Below are 18,934 nucleotides of genomic sequence, written 5' to 3'. Positions count from 1 at the left end.
GATAGTCCAACCACTTAGACACAGTCAGGGCTTCATCACCCTGCTAGCAGCCTACCAGCCTCGTGTGGGACCAGCACCACTGCAGCTGGTGGGCACCACTTCCTTCCCTTGGCTTCAAGGCAAAGACAGAAGAAATAACTTAAAACTGGACCCGTGCCACAGTCACCCCCATGAATTTGGGCACCGTCGTCTTAGAGGAGCAAAGGAGAGCACATCAGGTATGTGATGCCCTACGGGCCAATGCTGTGTTGCCGTTTCCCCATCCCTGGGAGAACACAACCCAGTCAAGCTTTCTATGTCCTCAGAGGGGAGAACAGAAGAACCAGTGAATGAAGCCTCATGTGTGTGGGTTTGGATCCTCAGCTAAAAGCCACTATTGTATTGGGAAATATTGCTTTTGTGATGCAGAACTGAATGAACCATACGGTCCATATGTCAGGCACACACATCTGCTTATATGACTGTACCGAGGGCTTGCCAGCTTCTAAGTGCAGCTTGGAAGCAGCTCTAAATATGCTAATCTCCTTGCAAAGATGCTTTGTGTTTGCTGTGCCACACTGCGGGCTGTGTTACAGTGCTCTTACCCCACCAATATTTCCTTGGCACGTCTTTATGTACACATTACTACGAAAGCCCACCTGCTCCAAGAGCTGGCAATACAGGGGGCTTATCTTTAAGTGTGGGAGAGTGGATTTCCAAAAGCTGCATAGCTGAACAGGAGGAGCAAAGGGATCTGGGACGCGTTTTTGCCTACGGGCTTTTCAAGGAGACGCAGGTGCTTTGGGAAATCCAAGAAATTAAAGAAGACTCTCTCATCTGAATAGCCCCATCACCAAAAAGGTCTTTTGAATCTTCATGATTCTGTGATTCTAGGAAAGCACCTGGCCCCTGTCCTAGCGGGGTGGGTGTATGGGGTCCTTTTTTCTTCCAAAGCAAGAAATGCACTAGCTGGACTTCCAGTCAAGTGCAAAGGACTCACCGCGCTCTCAATGCTCCTGGCCGTCTCCCCGAAGAGCTCTGACTTGGGGTCAGCCATCTCAGGTGTGTAAAACAGCTCCTGGCCTTCCACCTCCTCCAAGATGAGGACTCCTTGGAAGACTTTGGTAGCTGCAGGAGGGAGGGCAGACAAGACAAACTCCTTGAGTTGGCTCACGGGGATGGGGGGCAGGCATTTGGCTGACCCGTGAGGAGCGTTCGATTCCCTAGGGGGGGAAAGGGTGATGGCAGTGTGTGGGTAGTGCCAGTGTTGGGGTTAGTCTGGATGGGTCTGGGAGAGCGCCATGGAGGATTAGTATCAGAGGGTGCTGGAGCAGATGGCAAAGACCAGGCTGAAGATGGCAGCTTTTACCATACAGTTTCCTCTGAGCTCCGGCCCGGAGAGCAGCCCCCCTGCACCGGCTGAGTAACAAGAGAAAGACGTTAGCCAGAGCAGCACAGTCAACACGGTCGGATCAGACATGGGCATGCAACAGGGGCACAGCAGGGCCACGTGTGGCTGTGGGCAAGGAGAAAAACCTGTGCTGGGAGAACTGAGTAAAGATGCTGTGAGGAGGCTGGGATCAGCCTGGCAAAACTGCAGCGGGAACCCAAAGCGTGGTTCCCTTCCAGGAAAGCTTTGGGAGCTATGGAGATCCCTGCTGTTGGTAACCATGTGGTGAGTCCGTAACTTATATTCTTTTTGTGTGTTAAAAAGGGGAATGTGGTGTCCAGAACAAAGAGGGGGTGACACACTGAGAGCCCAGGCCCAGGCTGGGATCAAGGCAGGGCTCACTGCCAACACTTGCCCTGCTCTGTGCCCTGCAAGGACTCTGTCCATCTCCTGGCCACCAAAACAGATGGACTCACCCGGACAGTTGCTCCCTTCTGCGTCAGCAGCCGCAGTCTTGCCATCAGAGCAGCATCCGAGCGGGGTGTTGTAGCACGTTGCCCTCTCAATGGCTGGAGTTGGGGTTACCTGGCTTTCCTCCACCTCCTCTTCCCCTGCAAGGAAGTATTAACGGGGGTAGGACCTCATTCCTGTTAGACCATGAGGCTGGGACACAGCCTCATCTCTTTCATTAAGACCCCAGGTGACCTCCCAAGCAATGCTCACCAGCAGAGCCTGCCCCGCTGGATTCCTGGTCCCCACTGATGCTCATCTCCTGGTCCCCACTGCCTTCTGCACTGCCCGATTCAGCGAAGGCAGGCTGAGTGGTGGCCAGGACCACAGGAGAGGTGGAGAGCGGGCGGACGGTGGTCTTCAGCACCCCATGGGTCATCCATGGTGTGGTGGCAGGTCGGGTTGTCGTGACACGCCTTGTTGTAGGGTGACTTCTTGCAGTGGGGCTGGCTTCCATCAGCAGAGAGCTAGTGGCCAGCTCGGTGGTTTCTGTAGCCCGGGTGGTCAGCTGCAGTGGTGGGGGTATGATGAGCTTGTCCAAGGGCAAGGTGGGCAGAGGGGTGGGTGGCATCGCGTGGCTCGTGTGTGTGATGGACTCTACAAGGAGCAGCAAGGGAGGGAAGTTAAGAAGGGTCTGGTCTGGGAAAGGGTGCCCATGGTGCTGGGAAGCACAGTGCAAGCCATGGGCAGGGCATGAGGAGGTGCAGGAGGCACTCACCGTGGCATTGCCCCACATGCTTCACTGTGATGAGCTGACCCTGCCGGCACGCAATGGTCTTCAGCTGGCACTGGTCCCCATAGGTGACACCATCAGAGCCACACACCTGGGAGAAGAAATGATACAAGATACGAGTTGTATCTGTCCTCCAAAACAAGCCTCAGGCAAAATAAACCTGTCCTCAAACTGAGCAGAGCATCTCAGAGGCATCAGTGATGCACAACGCTCTGTGTTGGGGACACTCATGGCAGGCACATTCCTGCCCCATGCACCAAAGACAGTGACCTGGTGAGCAGGAGCTGAACTCCAAGCCTGGCAGGACCAAGCTGGCCACATGTACCTGTGCCCAAAGCCCAGCTCAGTCCCTAGTGCTCCCCCAGACCTTGGTCATGTTGGCCTCTGAGCAGAGTGGGGACGGGCACTCGCAGTGGGCAAAGCCGTTGACCTCCACGCATGAGGCCCCGAACTCGCAGCTCATCTCCTCACAGGATTTTGGAGCTGATGGGTCTAGGGTAGGGAGAGAAGGGGGAAGAGATGAGCAAAACACATACCAAGCATAAAAAATAACAAAACCCAAGAGCCAACGTCAAATCCAAATCCCCCTCCTCAGGTCTCAGCTCTCCCAGGGACTCCGTAGAGCAGCATTTCTGTGTGCCACACACCTCCCTCTCACCTTTTTCACAGCCAGCCATGCCCATCTTGCTGCCATTGGGACACTGGTTGCACTTCATGCCAGTGATACCAGTCTTGCAAGAGCAGAGCCCAGTCATCTGCTCACAGTCATCACGCACTGAGCCCACCGGGTCGCAGTTACAAGCTGAGCAAGGAGGGGGAAAAAAGAAATCATTCAATCGGTGCAGTAGTGCAAATTTTGCAGCAACAGCCAGCGAATTTGGCTCACAACAGGAGCAGCATTGGGGTTCCTAGCTGGAAATGGCACAGCAACCAGCACTCACGTGTGCAGCCGCTCTTGCTGTCGGTGACGATGCCACGGAAGTTCCAGAAGCCAGGCTCACAGCGGTCACACTTGAGCCCCCCAACGCCTGGCTTGCAGGAGCACTGCCCTGTGGCAGGGTCGCAGGCTCCTCCATAGGAGCCATAGGGGTTGCACTGGCAGGTGCCTGTAAGCCAACAGAGAGCACAGGGTGAGTCCTGGCCAAGTAGGATGAATCATAAAGGTTGGAAACGGCCTCTAAGACCATCAAATCCAACCATCAACCCATCACCACTGTGCCCACCACCTCCTCCAGCTACAAGGCAGGGCTGATCTCCAGGGATTAACCCGCTTGCTCTGCTCTCATCTACAGCTCCTCACTCACTGACATCAAAGAGAGAGGAAGCTATTAGGAGTTTATTATTAATTCATTAATTAGGAAGTTGATGGAGGGAAGTGATCCAAAGATAGATGGTGAAATGCTCCCTTAGCCCCTGGGGAGCAGTGGGAAGGGGATGTGGGTCAGAGCTGGAGAGCAAAGGAGATCCTGGGAGCAGATAGAGGCAGGGAGATGGTGTGTCCAGGGCAGGAAGCAAGAGAGAAATCTGCACTAGGGGTTCAAGTGGGGATTATCTCCTGGTGTATGCTTGTTGCCAGCACATACAGGACAGAAACCAGTGGGATACAGGATTCCATAGTGAGGAAGAAGCTCTTCCCGTGGCTGGATGATCTATGGAACATCACTTTGACCATCACCATCAGGGTGATGCTAAAGCAAGACGCTCCACCTCCTTCCTAGAGTCCCCCTGACCAACTCCTGCCATCTCAGCCAGCTCCAGGAAGAGACGCTGGCTGAATACTGCTGCTTTTTAAATTATATGGTACATTAAGCAGCACTACATCCTCATCACACAGGCATTAGCCAGGCCCAAGCATGGCGTGAGGTGTGTCTCCATGGGGTGATGGGTTTCCCTAACAGGCAGTCACAGCCTCAGCTGTTAACAGCGTGCTAATGCCTTTCAAAATGCACCTTCTGCTGAAGTGCTGGCTCTGACAATGATTTAGTAAATATTAATGAAACTAGCTAGCTAACTGAGGAATTGAGACCGTCCTTTCTCTCCCCAGAGCGCAACCCCAAGCATCCCCCCCAGATGGAGACCATCACTCACTCGGGCACCCTGCTGCACCCACTCCAAGTGCCAGGGTCATGTTGTCCGGGCAGCACCCATAGATGGTCTGACTGCAGTGCACAACTGGGAGAGGCGGTGGGGTCGTGGTGAGGGCTGTGGAGCAAGGCAGAGAGGCACAGGGGCGTTACGGCCAAGGCAGAGATTGAGCAGCATTTCTCAAAACCACGCGGGTCCTTGCAGAGATGCTGGGGTAGGTGATGGAGTGAGGCCCTAGCTTTGGCCAGGCATGAAACAGGAATGTCAGGGCACCAGGATGGGGATGGAACGTGCAGCAGGGACTCGCTCACCACGGCAGGCTCCTTGGCTGGTGACAAAGAGATCCTGGCGTTTTTCACACCTCGTCTTCTTCAGCTCACACTCATTGGCGTAGGTCACATCATCAGAGCCACAGACCTGTCAAGACGGCGAGGGGAGCTCTCAGAGCAGGTTTCCTGCCGATGGGATGCCCCAGGAAGCGTGTGGCAAGGCCACCAGGCTGAAGGGAGCAAAGACAGCAGCCCAGGAATGCTTCATGTGCTTACCGGGCTGCGTGGCACTGCCAGGCAGGTGAAGTCACACACACAACGGTCGTCCTCTGCATCCTCATCCCACCAGCCCCCGTAGTGCCGGCATCGGTCCTGCTCACATTCACTGCCATCACCAGAGCCTGAGCCTCCTGAGCCACATTCTGGATGGAGGAGAAGCGTGGTTGAGAGGGGGTCCTGGCAGGACCAGAGAAAAGCAGATGGCTCAAGCAGGGCCGCCTTGCCCAGGAGCATGTCCAGACAGCTCCTGTGTATCTACAGCATGAATATGGGCCGACATGCCATAGAATCACAGAATGGCGTGGGTTGGAAGAGACCTTAAAGATCATCCAGTTCCATCCCCCCTGCTGTGGGCAGGGTTGTTAACCATCGGATCAGGTTGCCCATATGTTAGGATGCTCCTGCCTGTACCTCAGAGAAGATCCCCTCCCCTGCAGAAAGCAAGTTCTCCCATCACTACAATAATAAGTTAAGCAATGCAAAAGGCATAGGGATGCCTTAGGAGCTGACCGGAGGCCTTCTTGCCCAGCCTATAAATGCTGTGCTCTGCCTGGTTGCCTCTCTATAAGGTGCCCAGAGCTCCAGCAGCAAGAATAGAGATGTTGCTGATTTCAAAGGCTCCTTTAATTAAAAGGATATAAAAAAAAAAAAAAATGGGGGAGAAAAAAAAGAGAAGCAAAAAAGGAAAACCTGCCCCTTTTTATTGAGTGATCAAAGGCTGGGAGTTGGCATTACACACAGAATTATTTAAGATCTTTTCCCAGAGGGACATCAACCTGAAATTCCCAAAGGAGGGCTGTGATCAAACACCATGTTCTGCCTTGCCCTATCCCCGAGCTCTGCCACATAATGACATCCTTCCCCGCACAGCGAGCTGGGGAATGGCAGCATCACAGCAGTGAGGTTTGGGGGAGGTCTGTGCTCTCAGCGTGCATTAACCCATGGCTTCACCCCATAGAGAGGGGAGCTCAGGAGGCTCCTGGTGTCTGACCACCAGCAAGGCAAGGCTGAGAGGTCCCAGCCTGCTTCCAGAGGGATGCTGAGCTGCTTTACCTAAGTACCTAAAGATAATTAAAAGATGCTATTGAGGAGAGTGGGATCATGGCTAGCAATGGGGGGTGCTGCATCCTACAGATGAGCGCCCCCCTCCCCAACACTCTGGAAAGGGTCAGGAAGAGCAGCCTCGTGCTGCCCAGATCCATTGGCGCTGTTCCTGCCGACAGAGCCAAGTGGGAACCATCAGGGAGCAGCACCATGGAACAACCCTGGGCATCCTCATGGAGCATCTCCACCCAGAGCAACCCCCAGGCACCTCAACCACTCCCCTTCCTCCAGAATAAGTGGAACATAAGGCATGCAATTCACGCAGCAATGCAACTCCCTGCCCAGGTGGCATCAGCCAAGGGAAAAGCAACAACCCACCGTCCTCACACGGCCCCATCTTGGCCACCTCGATGCTCTTCTGCTGCTGGCAGGAGGCTGCTCGGAGCTCGCAGCGGTTGTCATAGGTGAGGCCATCGGTGCCACAAACCTGGGCCAGGGGCTGCTGCTCACAGCGGGGACACACGCACTGCCCACCCACACAGGTGCTGCCAAAGGAGCACACCGTGCTGCCGCAGGACTCTGCAAGGACACCAGCAAGAAATTCCATTTGCTCTCATTCCGGCTCCTGAGAGTCGCTCCCCATTACTCTTTTCTCCCAGTTTTAGAGAGGATACCCATGCACTGCTCAGCCCTGGAACACCAGACCAGCTGGACTGGTTTTATGGGGCTCAAGTGTCATTTGTTCTAACGACAAAAAAAAAAAACCCAAAAACTGAGGCAAGGCTTTTAATTCATTGAGAAATCAGCACAGAGGGTTTCCTGTGCTGAGAACACACACAAGCAGGGAGGAATCACCCCCTGGGGATGGAACCCGTCCCATTTTGATGGCAGCCCACTTCCTTTGCTCGGCCCCACACATCCCCACCCTCAGGTTACTCCGGTGCCTCCCCCAGCACACAAACACCCCCAGGGCCTCGAAGGGCCCCGGGTGAACAGGGGGATGCCGAGCATCCGCTCCTCAAAACGCCACCGAAAGGAGCAAGAAGAGGGAAGAAGGGGACCTTGCCAGACTCACTGCAGTCGCCTTGGGCAGCCACCAAAATGTTCTTCTGCTGCGTGCAGGCTCGGACGTGGAGCTCACACTCGCTGCTGTAGGTGTTGCCATCTGTGCCACAGACGGGCTGGGAGGAGGGCACACACTCCGTGGGGCACACGCACCGCCCCGTCTCTGCTTCACAGATGGCCCCAAACTGACACTTGCCACAGCGGTCTGCAGGGGCGAGGAACAAAAAAGCAGTGGGTTAAATCAGCAGGGCGAGCATTGCTTTGTATGGAAGTGCCAGAGCCGAAATCTAACCCTGCTGCAACCTCATCCCTTGTGCTAAGCCCTGCAGGACCGGAGCTCCAGCGGAGGCGAGGCTGCAGGAGGGAGGAGAGAGACTGCATGGCAATAACTGCTTGTAAAAGCCATCAGGGCCAGGAGTAATTGCAATGAAATGTCACTGGAGCTGTGAGCTGTTACAGCTAAATGGGATGCAGAGAGTATGAGGCTGAGTGTCGTTATGGGGAGCAATAAATCAGTGCCGGCCACAGGAGGATGAGCGCAGCACTGGGTGCAAAGCACCTGCTGCCCAGCCTGAAGATTTAAGGGCAGAACAGCAGTATTTGGACGAAACTGCAAGAGCCCAGCAGATTGCACAAAGGAGCACGAGCAACCAGCTTGGGCTCTGCCTGTGTGCAAACACTTCCCGCCTGGCAAAGCTGTGCTGGCACAAGCAGTGAGCCTGCAGATGGGAGAGCTGCACACGGCTCTGAGTTGGGTTTGCACTGAGGGCTCACATTAAGAAAGAAAACCTCCGCAGGAGAGATCACTGCATCCATGCCAGGCAGCGTCCCCCCGGGGTAAGGATGCACAACGGTGCCGTGCTCCCCTCCCTCCCTTTGCAGGGCACGTGAGCAGCCCCACCACGAGCACCAGGCTGGCTGTCTCCTTACCGCAGGGCCCCTTGTGCTTCACCCTGATCTCTCTCTTGAGGACGCAGGCCATGGCGTTGAGCTCGCAGGGGTTGCCATAGGTGCGGTTGTCGCTGCCGCAGACGGGGTCATAGCGGCCCTGGCACACCTGCTGGCATTCGCACACGGGCTCCCGGTTCTTCACCACGCAGGTGGCCCCAAAAGTACACTCCACGCTCAGGCAGGGGCTGGGAGTACCCAGGTCTGCAGAGGGGGCATAGGAAATGGGTGGCAGGGTGAGCTCGCTGCCTGCTGAGCATCCCCAGGCACGGTGCACAGCGAGGCATGCCGGCGGCTGCAGCCTGCCTCCCCCAAGCCGTGGCAATGCACAGAGCTCCTGGCCTTGCATCATCCCCTACCCCCCAGCGTAGCATCTCCCCCATGCTCAGCGGAGGTTTGGGTTGGGAAGCAGGCACGAGATCTCCTCCCTGCACGCTTGTTCCTCTGTCCCGTGCACCTCATGGGACTCTGATCAGCCCATAGTTTTTGTACAGATTTCTGCAAAAAGCCCCGTTTGGGTTCCCAGCCAACACCACAAGGCATCGTACTGATGGAGGACAACTTTCCTTTGCCAGAAGCCCACACCTCTCATCCCATGCAGCAGCGATGCCACCAGCCTCTGACAATGGAAATGATGCCTGGCTTCACCACATCCTGTGACTTCCCCTCCTGGTGGGGCAGGATGAAGAGCCATTGTCCTTACTTCATCCCAGTCCTCCAGCACTTGGCTCGGGGAGCAGAGCCCTGAGGATGCCCCACTGCATGGGCTGTGGGCCGAGAGGCAGCCATGCCCTCTGCTCTCTTAATGGAGCTACTCCATCAAAGTCAGCCGAGCAGCTGGCATCCTTCCCTACAAGATGCCCAGTAGTGAGAAGGTGAGCAGCCAACCCTTCTGGTGGCTGGCAGCAAAAAGGCAATGCTGAGCCTCCTGGCAGAGTTCTGCAAGGCTCTGGGGGAAATCCCCCATGTCCCATTACCATTCATCCACCGTGGGCAGCCAAAAGCCAGCAGTGCCCCAGCACTGCCCAGAGACCCATTCCTGTGATTCATCACAAAAGCCCCGAGGACCCAGAGCAAGGAAAGGACATCAATGTAACACATGCTGGACACGGACAAGGACACATCAACAAGAAGGATGTGGGAACAGACAGGGTGGCTGAGTTGAGATGGATGCAGCAGAAGATGCAGCACAGCCCCAGTGGGCAGCACAGGGGGTGGGAAGGGGCAATGCTCTGCCTTCCTCCCCTGCAAGGACCAATGTGATGCAGCTGCAGAACGGGATCAAAGCTTAAGCCTTCAGGAGCTTGGCTGCATGCTATGAACCAACGAGAGAACAGTCTAAAACTTGGGCATAAACAGGTCTGAATTTGGGGTCTGGCCCTTTGGGAAGTCCCTGCCAACTCAAAGCTCAGAGCCAAGAGGCTGCAAAGGAACAGGAGAGCAATTGAGACACGTGGTTACTGCTTTCACCCAGCCCTTCCCTGCCTGTCCTCAATTTCCCTGTGGCTGAAGGGTTTACAAGCAGCTCCCAAGGAGCAGGAACTGCTCCCCACGGTGCTTCGCCCTGTGGTGCTGCTCACATCTCCTGCTTGTGTTCAACACAAAACACAACACACGTACCATAACCATATCCCCAAACACACAGAGGCAGCATGCTTGTATGGAGAGAGAAACCCAAAATGCAGCCCTGGGCACCTGCAGAAGTCAGTGGGGGGTTTTGACACCAATCTTGATGAGTGGATATAATGAGGAGAGAGCAAGCAAGGACCTTTGGCTATGCTATAATCAAGCCCTGCTGTCATCCCTTCTCCATCCTGCAGGCAGGGAAACTGAGGCATGGAAGAAGCACACTGCTTGTTATGCATCCTGGCTGATGCAAGGGCTGGGGAAGCAGGAGGCAGGGAAGGGAGCGGGTTAGTCAGGGGTGAAAGGAGAGGTGAGAGCAACTGGGAGCAGTCCAGAGGTATCGGCTCACAGAGGAGTGGGGTCTCGTACCACCCACCTCTGCTCCCACTCTCATCTGCCTCTAAGGATCAAGGCACAGTCAGCATCCTCCATTCCGGCAGGAAGCGTGCGGGTCAAGGGGATGGGAGCAGAACAGGGGAAACCTCTCTGTTCCAGGACTCTTAAGGAAAACTGGAGAGGAAGGGAGCAATGGGGAGAGGCCAGGGCTGGCACTGGCTATGGAGAAGGGGAGAAAGCCGACCTCCTAGCAGAGATGTCCAGGTAGGGAGTAGAAGGGTGCTGCGAGGACACAACTCCTTCCTCCAAACAGGCAACACTGTAAAACACAAGACAGACGAAAAAGGAAAGAGAGAGAGAGCGGAGGGGGAGAGAAAGAGAGCAAAAAGAGGCAGGGAGGAAAAGACAGATGCAACTACAGCCACCTTCCCTCCACCTCCTGGCATGTCATCCCAGCCCTCCTTTCTCAGCTGTCCCATCGTGGTATGAAAGCAGAGAAAGATTAAAAACAGGGTCTGAGCTGTTTTGTTTGGCTTTGCCTCCTTTGCCCTGCTGCTGGAAAAGAGCTGTGTGTGAGGTTAAAATGTTGCTGATGTGTTCACAGCCTGCCCTCTGGAAAGCACTGACCCAGAGGGAGAGGAGCTGAGAGGGGGGATGAAATAACAGAATACGATGGAGAGGGGATGGACAGGTGCACAGGGAGCATATCCCTCTGTGCTCACTTCATGGGTGCAGTGGGAAGGAAGGCAGCCTGGCAGCAGGGCAGCTCCCAGCAATAGCTCTCTGCTTGCCCTGGAAATTTGGGATGCCATGGGAAATTTGGTCCTTGATTGTCCCCATCCTCCTCTTCCTCCCACATCCAGGGCAGCTGGCATCCCCAGCAGCTTCCAGGGACACAGGAGGTGAAGGACTGAGAAGTGCTTTTCCTGCCCAGAAAGGACTTGGGGATCTGACTCGTTATCATCCAGCAGCCAGAAGCACACTGAAGTGGGTGATTAAAAATAACAGTTGTCATTATATTAAGTGTGATTCTGGGAGCCTGACAAATGATTTTCCAGCAGCTGAGCCTGGCAGGATTAAAACCTACCGCAGGAGCACAAAACCAACCCAACAAACCCAATGCACCAGGCTGAATTTCCAAGCATTTCAGAAGGTCTGAAGCACCCAACAACCTTATAAAACATCAGCTTAAAACAGGACACAGTTCTGTGCCTCCAGTAAAAACAAATCCAAGCTGAAACAACCGGTCCTCCAACTCAATTCAATGACTGCGTTCAACTTCCTTCAGGTGCCATGCAGTCATTTTAAGACGGAATGTTCCCAACATCCCAAGGACCCCTTCTGGCACATACAAAAGCTTCTCCCAGAGATGAGACAAAGCCACGGCGAGTCCTCTGGAGAGCGTTCCTGCTGGAGGACCTGGAGCTGAGAGAGGGGTGGGCATGGAAGGGAAGCATGGCAGGAGCAGGGGCTGGCACTACCCTGGGAGGGGAATGAGTGGTGATGGAGAGGAGCTGATGGGCATCACAGCTATGTCACGTGCTCAACACACATGGTTGCTCCCCACTGTAGCGAGAACATCAGACAGAGACAAGACACAGACATACATAAGACTGTTGACTGCTGGAAAGAAAAAGAGCACGAGGAGCAGGCACTGGGTTGGCTGTAAAACTGAGATCCTGGGGCTCGCTGCGAGGTGGGAACCCAACCACCACTTACCTGCGGGCTTCCCAGCTGAGCCTGCGTGGGACGGACGCAGGCTGGGTGCAAGAGGAGGAGAGGTGCAGGCTTACCACAGGGTCCGCTGTGCTTCACTGGGATGGCAGTTTTCTGGTGGCACTCGGCTTTCTGCCGCTCGCAGTCGTTGCTGTAGGTGCGGCTGTCGCGGGCGCAGACGGGCCGGTAGGCGCCATCGCAAGCGATGCGGTCGCAGGAGCAGCGCGCCGCGCCACGGCGGTTCAGGCAGACAGCATTGAACTTGCATTCATCTTTGCATTTGTCTGGGAAAGGAATAGAGAGATGCGTCGCATCCCCAGCGATGCGTCCCTCAGAAAATCACAGAATTGTAGGGGTTGGAAGGGACCTCCAGAGATCATCGAGTCCAACCCCCCTGCCAAAGCAGTTCCCCACAGCAGGTCGCACAGGTCGGCATCCAGGCAGGTCTGGAACATCTCCAGAGAAGGAGACTCCACCACCTCCCTGGGCAGCCTGTTCCAGTGCTCCGTCACCTCACTGTAAAGAAGTTCTTGCGCACATTGGTGCAGAACTTCCTATGCTGCAGTTTCTGGCCGTTTCCCCTTGTCCTGTCTCCACTCACCACTGAAAAGAGTCCGGCCTCGCCATTCTGCCCCCTACACCTCAGATATTTATAGACCTGGATCAGGTCCCCTCTCAGTCTTCTTTTCTCAAGGCTGAACAGACCCAGTTCACTCAGCCTTTCTTCATAGCAGAGATGCTCCAGGCCCCTCACCATCTTTGTGGCCCTCCGCTGGACTCTTTCCAAGAGATCCCTGTCTTTTTTGTACTGGGGAGCCCAGAACTGGACGCAGTGCTCCAGATGAGGCCTCACCAGGGCAGAGTAGAGGGGGAGGATCGCCTCCCTCGACCTGAAAGGGACGCTCTCCTTTCTGTGAGCGTAGAGGAAAAAAAAAAAAAAAAAAACAGGAGGTTTTTCAATACTCACCCTGGTGCTGGCACTGCCCGGAGCGAACCTTCTGGATCTCCAGCCCCCGGATGGCCCCCGTGCGCCCCATCACACACTCGCTGGCGTACGTCACCCCGTCGTCACCGCACACCGGCTCCCGTTTCGAGGGACAGCTCTCGGGGCGGGAGAGCAGCTCCACCCGGCGCGTGCGGGGATTCACCCGGCACACGCGGTTCATGTCGTTGAGGATGCCCTTACAGGGGTCTAATAGAGCAATGGGAGGAGGAGAGAGGAGTCAGCGAACATCCTGCCTAGGCAGCGCTTGCAAATCACACTGTTCCACTCTTTGTGTCCCCGTCAGGGCTCAGGGGGTGCTGGGCCCCCCTTTAGGACTGACTCGTATCGCAGAGCTGCTTGCCCTTTCCAAGGCAACCATCAGATAGGAGGAGCACTTTATTTTTCCGAGCGTTTCCACTCTTTAATCCTGCTATCTCAAATCCCTGCATTTACCAGAGAGTCGGGCTGACAAAGAGAAGCAACGATGCCATCCCTTCCTGAAAGAGGGAGGAGGCTGCAGTGGACAGGGTTGCAGATGAAGCCTTTTGCTTTGCCTATCTCAGCACGTGCAGCAATCATGGAAATGAAGGAGCTCCCGCAGGACCTGCCCTATCCATCTCCTGTTTCCCTTCTGGCAAATGCTGCCAGGGCTCACTGCTGTTCTGAATCGCAGCAGGGATGTGTAACCCCTGCTGAGACCTCTACAAACCTAACAAAAACACCAGAATGCTTTGTGTAGAGCCAAAATGCTGCAGGTAAGTGAGGGATGTGGTCTGGCTGAGGAGATGAGACAACACGGTGGGGTGGGGAGCTGCACAGACATCATCCTGGGGACTGCACAGCATTTCAGATATTTCTGAGTGCTGCCCAAAACCTCCCCTCTGCCCTAGAAAAGAGGAGCACCCAACATGACGCTCCTGACCCGTGCCCATCTCACCCCACTTGGGACTGAGTGGCGAACGCACAACTCATGCTCTTCCAGCTCTGCAGCCTTCCCAAGCACGCTCTCACACTCCTTCCCCCAGGGACAAACAGGGGCCTGGCACGTGTCCTGGCTGATCTCATGGCTTTCCTAATGAATACAGTTGCTTTTAATTACAAGCATCCACAGTCATCACAAGACATCCTTGGAGTGGGTGAGCTTTTCCCCTCAGCCCTTCCCATTTCCACTTGCCCCGACGCAAGAAACACTTGCCATGCGACACCCACTGGGGACCAGGGCACTCACCACAGGCTCCATCAAACTTCTTGAAGACGTTCTCCTGCTTGTCACAGGCGTGCTTGTTGAGGTCACACTCGCTGCGGTAGTCCTTGCCGTCGCTGCCGCAGACGATGCTCTCTGCCACCCCGCTGCAGGATGCAGGGCACACGCACCTGGCCGTCTGGCCGTCTGCAGAACGGACGCATGTGCTGCCAAAGCTGCACGTCACCTCTGCACAGGGGTCCTTGGAGCCTGAGGAGAGGGTGCATAGTGAAAGCGCTGCCTCCAGCAGCAGCGGTGACCCAGCACCATCCTGCCCTTGGCTTCGGCAGGCGCTGCCGTCCACTGCTGATGTTGAAGCAGCCAGTTGCATCCAACCCAAAGTGTGCAAAACTCAGCCTTAACCACAGTGCGTGGGGAAGGGGAGCTCCCCCCACCCTGGCTGCACCCCCCGGGCTCCTCACTGCCAGCATCTCTTTAAGCAGAACGAGGGTCCTTAAGGCACCTCCTGCAAACTGTAATTAGAGGAAGAGCTTAAGGAGCAATTTCCTCTCTGACAGGGCAGGGCTATGGTGTATTTGCCAGCTTTTTTTTTTTTTTTTTTCCCCCTTCTTAATTTGTCACTTTTTTATGATGATTATTTTAAATAAGTCACTCGGCGCTCTCCCCTCTCTGCTGAAAGCCCCAGCAGGGAAGCCGGGTGCAGATTTATTGCAAGCCAGCGCACTGCATGCGAGAAAGGTCAAGTTAATTTACTCTGAGACGAGGAGACTGGGTCTCATTTACACAGCTCCTTGCTCCCAGCTGGTGAATGCCAGGCTGGGGAAGGGCTTTCATCAGCCCATCCTGCCTGTGCTTGCAGCCGCAGGGCTGAGTCACGGTGGGGAAGTGGAGATGGATGAGAGGGGGCTGCTCCCCCGAGTCTGCCCTGCATCTCCGCAAAGCCCTCAGGCCATCAGCCTGCCTGCTTATTATTAAGCACTGCTGGTGGTTCTCTCCTTGTCCCTTCCCGTCAGCTTTGTCCTCGGAGCATCGCCAGCCCCAGACGATGCTGTGGGATCTGGAGGAGCACCCCCAGCCTTGCACATCCATCTGCAAGAGGGGACGCAGCCCTGGTTTGTGCTCACCGCATGGTCCCTTGCTGATGACCTTGATCCGCCTCTGCTGGTTGCACTGGGCTTTCTCCAGCTCACACTCGTTGCTGTAGGTGGAATAGTCGGAGCCGCAGACAGGAGCCACCACCACAGGGCAAGCTGTCTTCTTGCAGACACAGGAGGCTTGGGAGGGGTCGGTGGGGCTGCGCTCGCACACCGCCCCAAACCCACACAGCATCCCTCGGCAGGCTGGGGACAGAGACAGGGGACACCTGAGCCAAGGGACACCCAAGATAGGGGGCAGAGCCTGGCTCGGGGGGCTGCAGCTCACAAAGTTTCAGTGGTAGAGGACGATGGCACAGGGAGGAGGAGGGTGCCATCTTCAGATGTCACCTTGTCAACTGGTAGGAGAAAGGAGAACCAAGGAACGGTCCCCGCGTGGGACAGGTCGTCCCGCACACGCCGCTTTATTCGTTGTCATTTATGCAAAGCAACTGAATCACGTGGCTGGAGGCCCTCCAGGAGGAGATGCTCGAATCTCTTTATCGCATCCACTAATCAGAGCAGCCAGCACAGACCAGTTCAGCATCTGAATTGCTAATGCAGGAAGGAATGCAAATTTTACATTCAGGGGAGGAATGGACAGGCTGGATGTCCCCAAACTCAGCTGATGCAGGTGAGACAGAGGGAGCAAGAGATGCTGGAGCTTTCTGCCAGTACTGGGCAGCCTGTGTGTCTCACCACCGCGTACACAGCGTACATTAGAGATAGAGATTGACCTACATAATGGCAGAACAAGAAATCATAAAAGGCAAAATAAAATGAGCTCGACAGTGGCTCATTTACACTTCAATTCCCGGGCGTTTGCCTTGGACTGCCTTGAGATTTCGAGCTCATATGCACAGCAACAATGTGCCACTGAGAGACTAATATCATCAAATAAAAAAGAACTCTCTCTCCTGCCCAATATCTAAAAGCAATTTATCATTTTTACGAAGCGCTCTGGAAAGTCTCTCCTGCTCTTTCATTGCTGCTCTTTCTCTCCCTCTTCCGTTCTCACAACTGCTGATAAGCCTGTTGAGCTTTGAGATTAGAGGATGCAGGGGAGGATGGTAAGCAAGGAATGGGAACAGCAGGACAAGTGGTGACTCCTCCGTCCCCTTCCCGTGGCGCTGGGTGTGCAGAGCAGGAAAACACCAGAGGGCAAAGAGGCCCCTTCCCATAGACCCAGGCCACGAGTTTTGCACAGCAAGTCACAGAACTGTAGAATTATTCGAGTTGGAAGGGGCCTTTAAAGGTCCCCTAGTCCAGCTCATGCATCCATCTCGCCTTGCCCTCCATGCCTGCAGCCAACTGGACAACAACGCCAGTTAAGCCAAAACTCCACGAGTGGTCTTGACCCATCTCCAAGGGAATTTTTAACACGGTTGTTCAGATCTGGTGCCACGCTTGGTTGGACCACTTTTAAAGCAACCTGCTTTGTACTCGTGTTGCACGCTGTATTTGAGAATGTCTCAATTTCAAGTGGTAAAAGAAATGGCAAACGACAAAAAGGCAACAAGGCATTGCAAAGTTAAATGAGTCAGGCTACATAATGAACACTGGTATTTTATCAGAATTGAAGTCTGTCTGTTCTTCTGTCTAGAACTCCGTAAACACACCAGGAATATCAGAGGCCACCATACAAACAAAAGACATAGTGAAGAACATCCATTTATCTCCAGGCACAAAGAGGAAGGTAAATATCCCAGCAAGCTCCATCAGTGCACAGCATGGGCAGCCAGGCACACAGGGGATAAGGACCCTGCATCACTGATCAGTCCAAGAAGCAAAGCAAGATGCACAAACACTTCAAACCAGAAACAAACTGTGACAGGCAAATTGCCTGTTTAAGTTCCTTTCACTTCTAATCACCACCATTGCTACCAGTGAGGAAGCCTATTTGTTTCCAGCAGATGGATTTAAACCTCACCCACCCCACGCTGCGGTGCGTTTGGATGATATAAGCTCAGAACCCATCAGAATAAAACCAACTGCCTTAATTCCCCTGCCAGACGCGGGAGGTGGAACAGACTGAGATTCAGAGGCAGCCTCCTCCTTCCCAAGCACCTCTCTAATTTTATCTGGGAGGATGCAAGAAGCGTGACCATAACTGATGTGAGAGGAGGAAGAGTGGGAAATCAAGCACCCCAAGCCTGCTCCCCAGCTCACTAAAAGAAATGCCTTGGCTCATTGATATGCAAAAGAATCTAAATGATAACAATCACCAGGTCCCTGGTGTCAATAGGTAAACAACTCAACATAAGCAGCAGGGATAAGTAACAAGCTGGCTTTGTCAAATGCTTCGAGATCTTGAGGTAAAAAGCTCTACCTAATAAGCCCAAAGCATTCACGTTAGTTATGATCATTGCCATTACAGAGAAGAAACGTCCCAATACCCAAATCCCAAACTAAATAAATAAAAAACGACACTGGAGCCGCATCATGAAGCAGATTGCCTCTTCACCTCGGGGCCACAGGGGGCTGCGTCTCACCTACCACCATTCCCACCTTCTCCCCAGGGATGGGGAGCTCACTGGTGGGCTACAGCGATGGCTTGTCATGTCCCAAATACAGCCGTCACAGCTGGATCCCTCCATGAAAGTGGTGAAGCCAGCACCATGGGGCAGTCAGGAAGCTGGTTGTGGTGGGCAGCACTCCTGGAGGAAGGGCAAATTTCTTCATGGAGAGGGTATGGATGAGCGAATTTCTTCATGGAAAAGGCAAGGATGGGGGAATTTCTTCATGGAAAAGGCAAGGATGGGGGAATTTCTTCATGTAAAGGGTATGGATGAGCGAATTTCTTCTCGAAAGGGGTAAGGATAAGTTACTTTTTTCGTGGAAGGGGTAAGGATGAGCAAATTTCATCATGGAAAGGGTAACGATGACCAAATTTCTTCATGGAGAGAATAAAGATGGGCAAATCTCTTCATGCCAAGGGTGAGGAGTGAATTTCTTCCATGGAAAGGGAGCAGGTGTGTAAATTTCTTCACGAAATAGTACAGATGAGCAAATTTCTTCATGGAAAGGGTAAGGATGAGCACAAGAGGATGGCTGAGCCTTGCAATGTCTACCCGAGGCAGCGGTACCCCAGCCCTGAGGCATTTCGGACACACGGATGCGGCACAAACGGATGCGGCTCAGTGATGACATTCAGCAAGCCAGGCTGGCAGTAGGGCTTGGTGATGCTGGAGGCTTTTCTCAACCTCAACCATCAGGCCGAGGAGCAGCGGTGCATCAGGACAGCGCGGCTGACATGAATTCTGCATGAGCCTGATGTGCGTTGCCATGGAGACGCGCGAGGCCTGCGCTCCCGCTGAGGCCCGTCTGAGCGCATCGCCTGCTCCGGGCCCACCCTCCTTGCCATCAATATTAATTACTTGCTTGGCGAGACAGCGGAGCCGCCTGCCCCATCACCACAGCACGACAACATTCACACCGCCCAGAATTGGCAGGGCCGCGCTTAACCAGGCGGGCCTGGGCTCTGAGATGGGGCTGGCAGGCAGCATCACCCAACCCTGCTTGGGAACACCTATGCTGAACGCCTATGATGCTCTGGGGCGCAACCCTACCGGCTCCAGCCTTCCCCGGCCACAGCCCCTTGAAGCTCCCCATCCTAAAACCCATCCCATCCC

At 54.5% G+C, this 18,934-nt stretch overlaps 1 protein-coding gene across 1 annotated transcript in view; it reads right to left on the bottom strand.

The window, feature by feature from the left end:
* The window catches only part of AGRN (agrin), a 62,835-nt gene that overhangs the window by 12,174 nt on the left and 31,727 nt on the right, over positions 1 to 18,934 (bottom strand). Inside the window, 17 exon segments of the mRNA XM_042831287.1 lie at positions 980 to 1,107; positions 1,846 to 1,980; positions 2,093 to 2,476; positions 2,598 to 2,703; positions 2,980 to 3,104; positions 3,271 to 3,414; positions 3,554 to 3,718; positions 4,701 to 4,814; positions 5,009 to 5,114; positions 5,243 to 5,388; positions 6,668 to 6,868; positions 7,365 to 7,559; positions 8,285 to 8,506; positions 12,058 to 12,264; positions 12,948 to 13,172; positions 14,194 to 14,418; positions 15,294 to 15,509. Of these exon segments, the coding sequence (XP_042687221.1) occupies positions 980 to 1,107; positions 1,846 to 1,980; positions 2,093 to 2,476; positions 2,598 to 2,703; positions 2,980 to 3,104; positions 3,271 to 3,414; positions 3,554 to 3,718; positions 4,701 to 4,814; positions 5,009 to 5,114; positions 5,243 to 5,388; positions 6,668 to 6,868; positions 7,365 to 7,559; positions 8,285 to 8,506; positions 12,058 to 12,264; positions 12,948 to 13,172; positions 14,194 to 14,418; positions 15,294 to 15,509 (3,044 nt within the window).

This window comes from Centrocercus urophasianus, unplaced genomic scaffold (assembly GCF_019232065.1).
Source record: "Centrocercus urophasianus isolate 14NV4802_14NV808 unplaced genomic scaffold, USGS_Curo_1.0 seq_36, whole genome shotgun sequence".
Taxonomy (NCBI): Eukaryota; Metazoa; Chordata; class Aves; order Galliformes; family Phasianidae; genus Centrocercus; species Centrocercus urophasianus.
The sequence above is the reverse complement of the archived record's forward strand: the minus strand, read 5'-3'. Positions and strand labels throughout refer to the sequence as shown.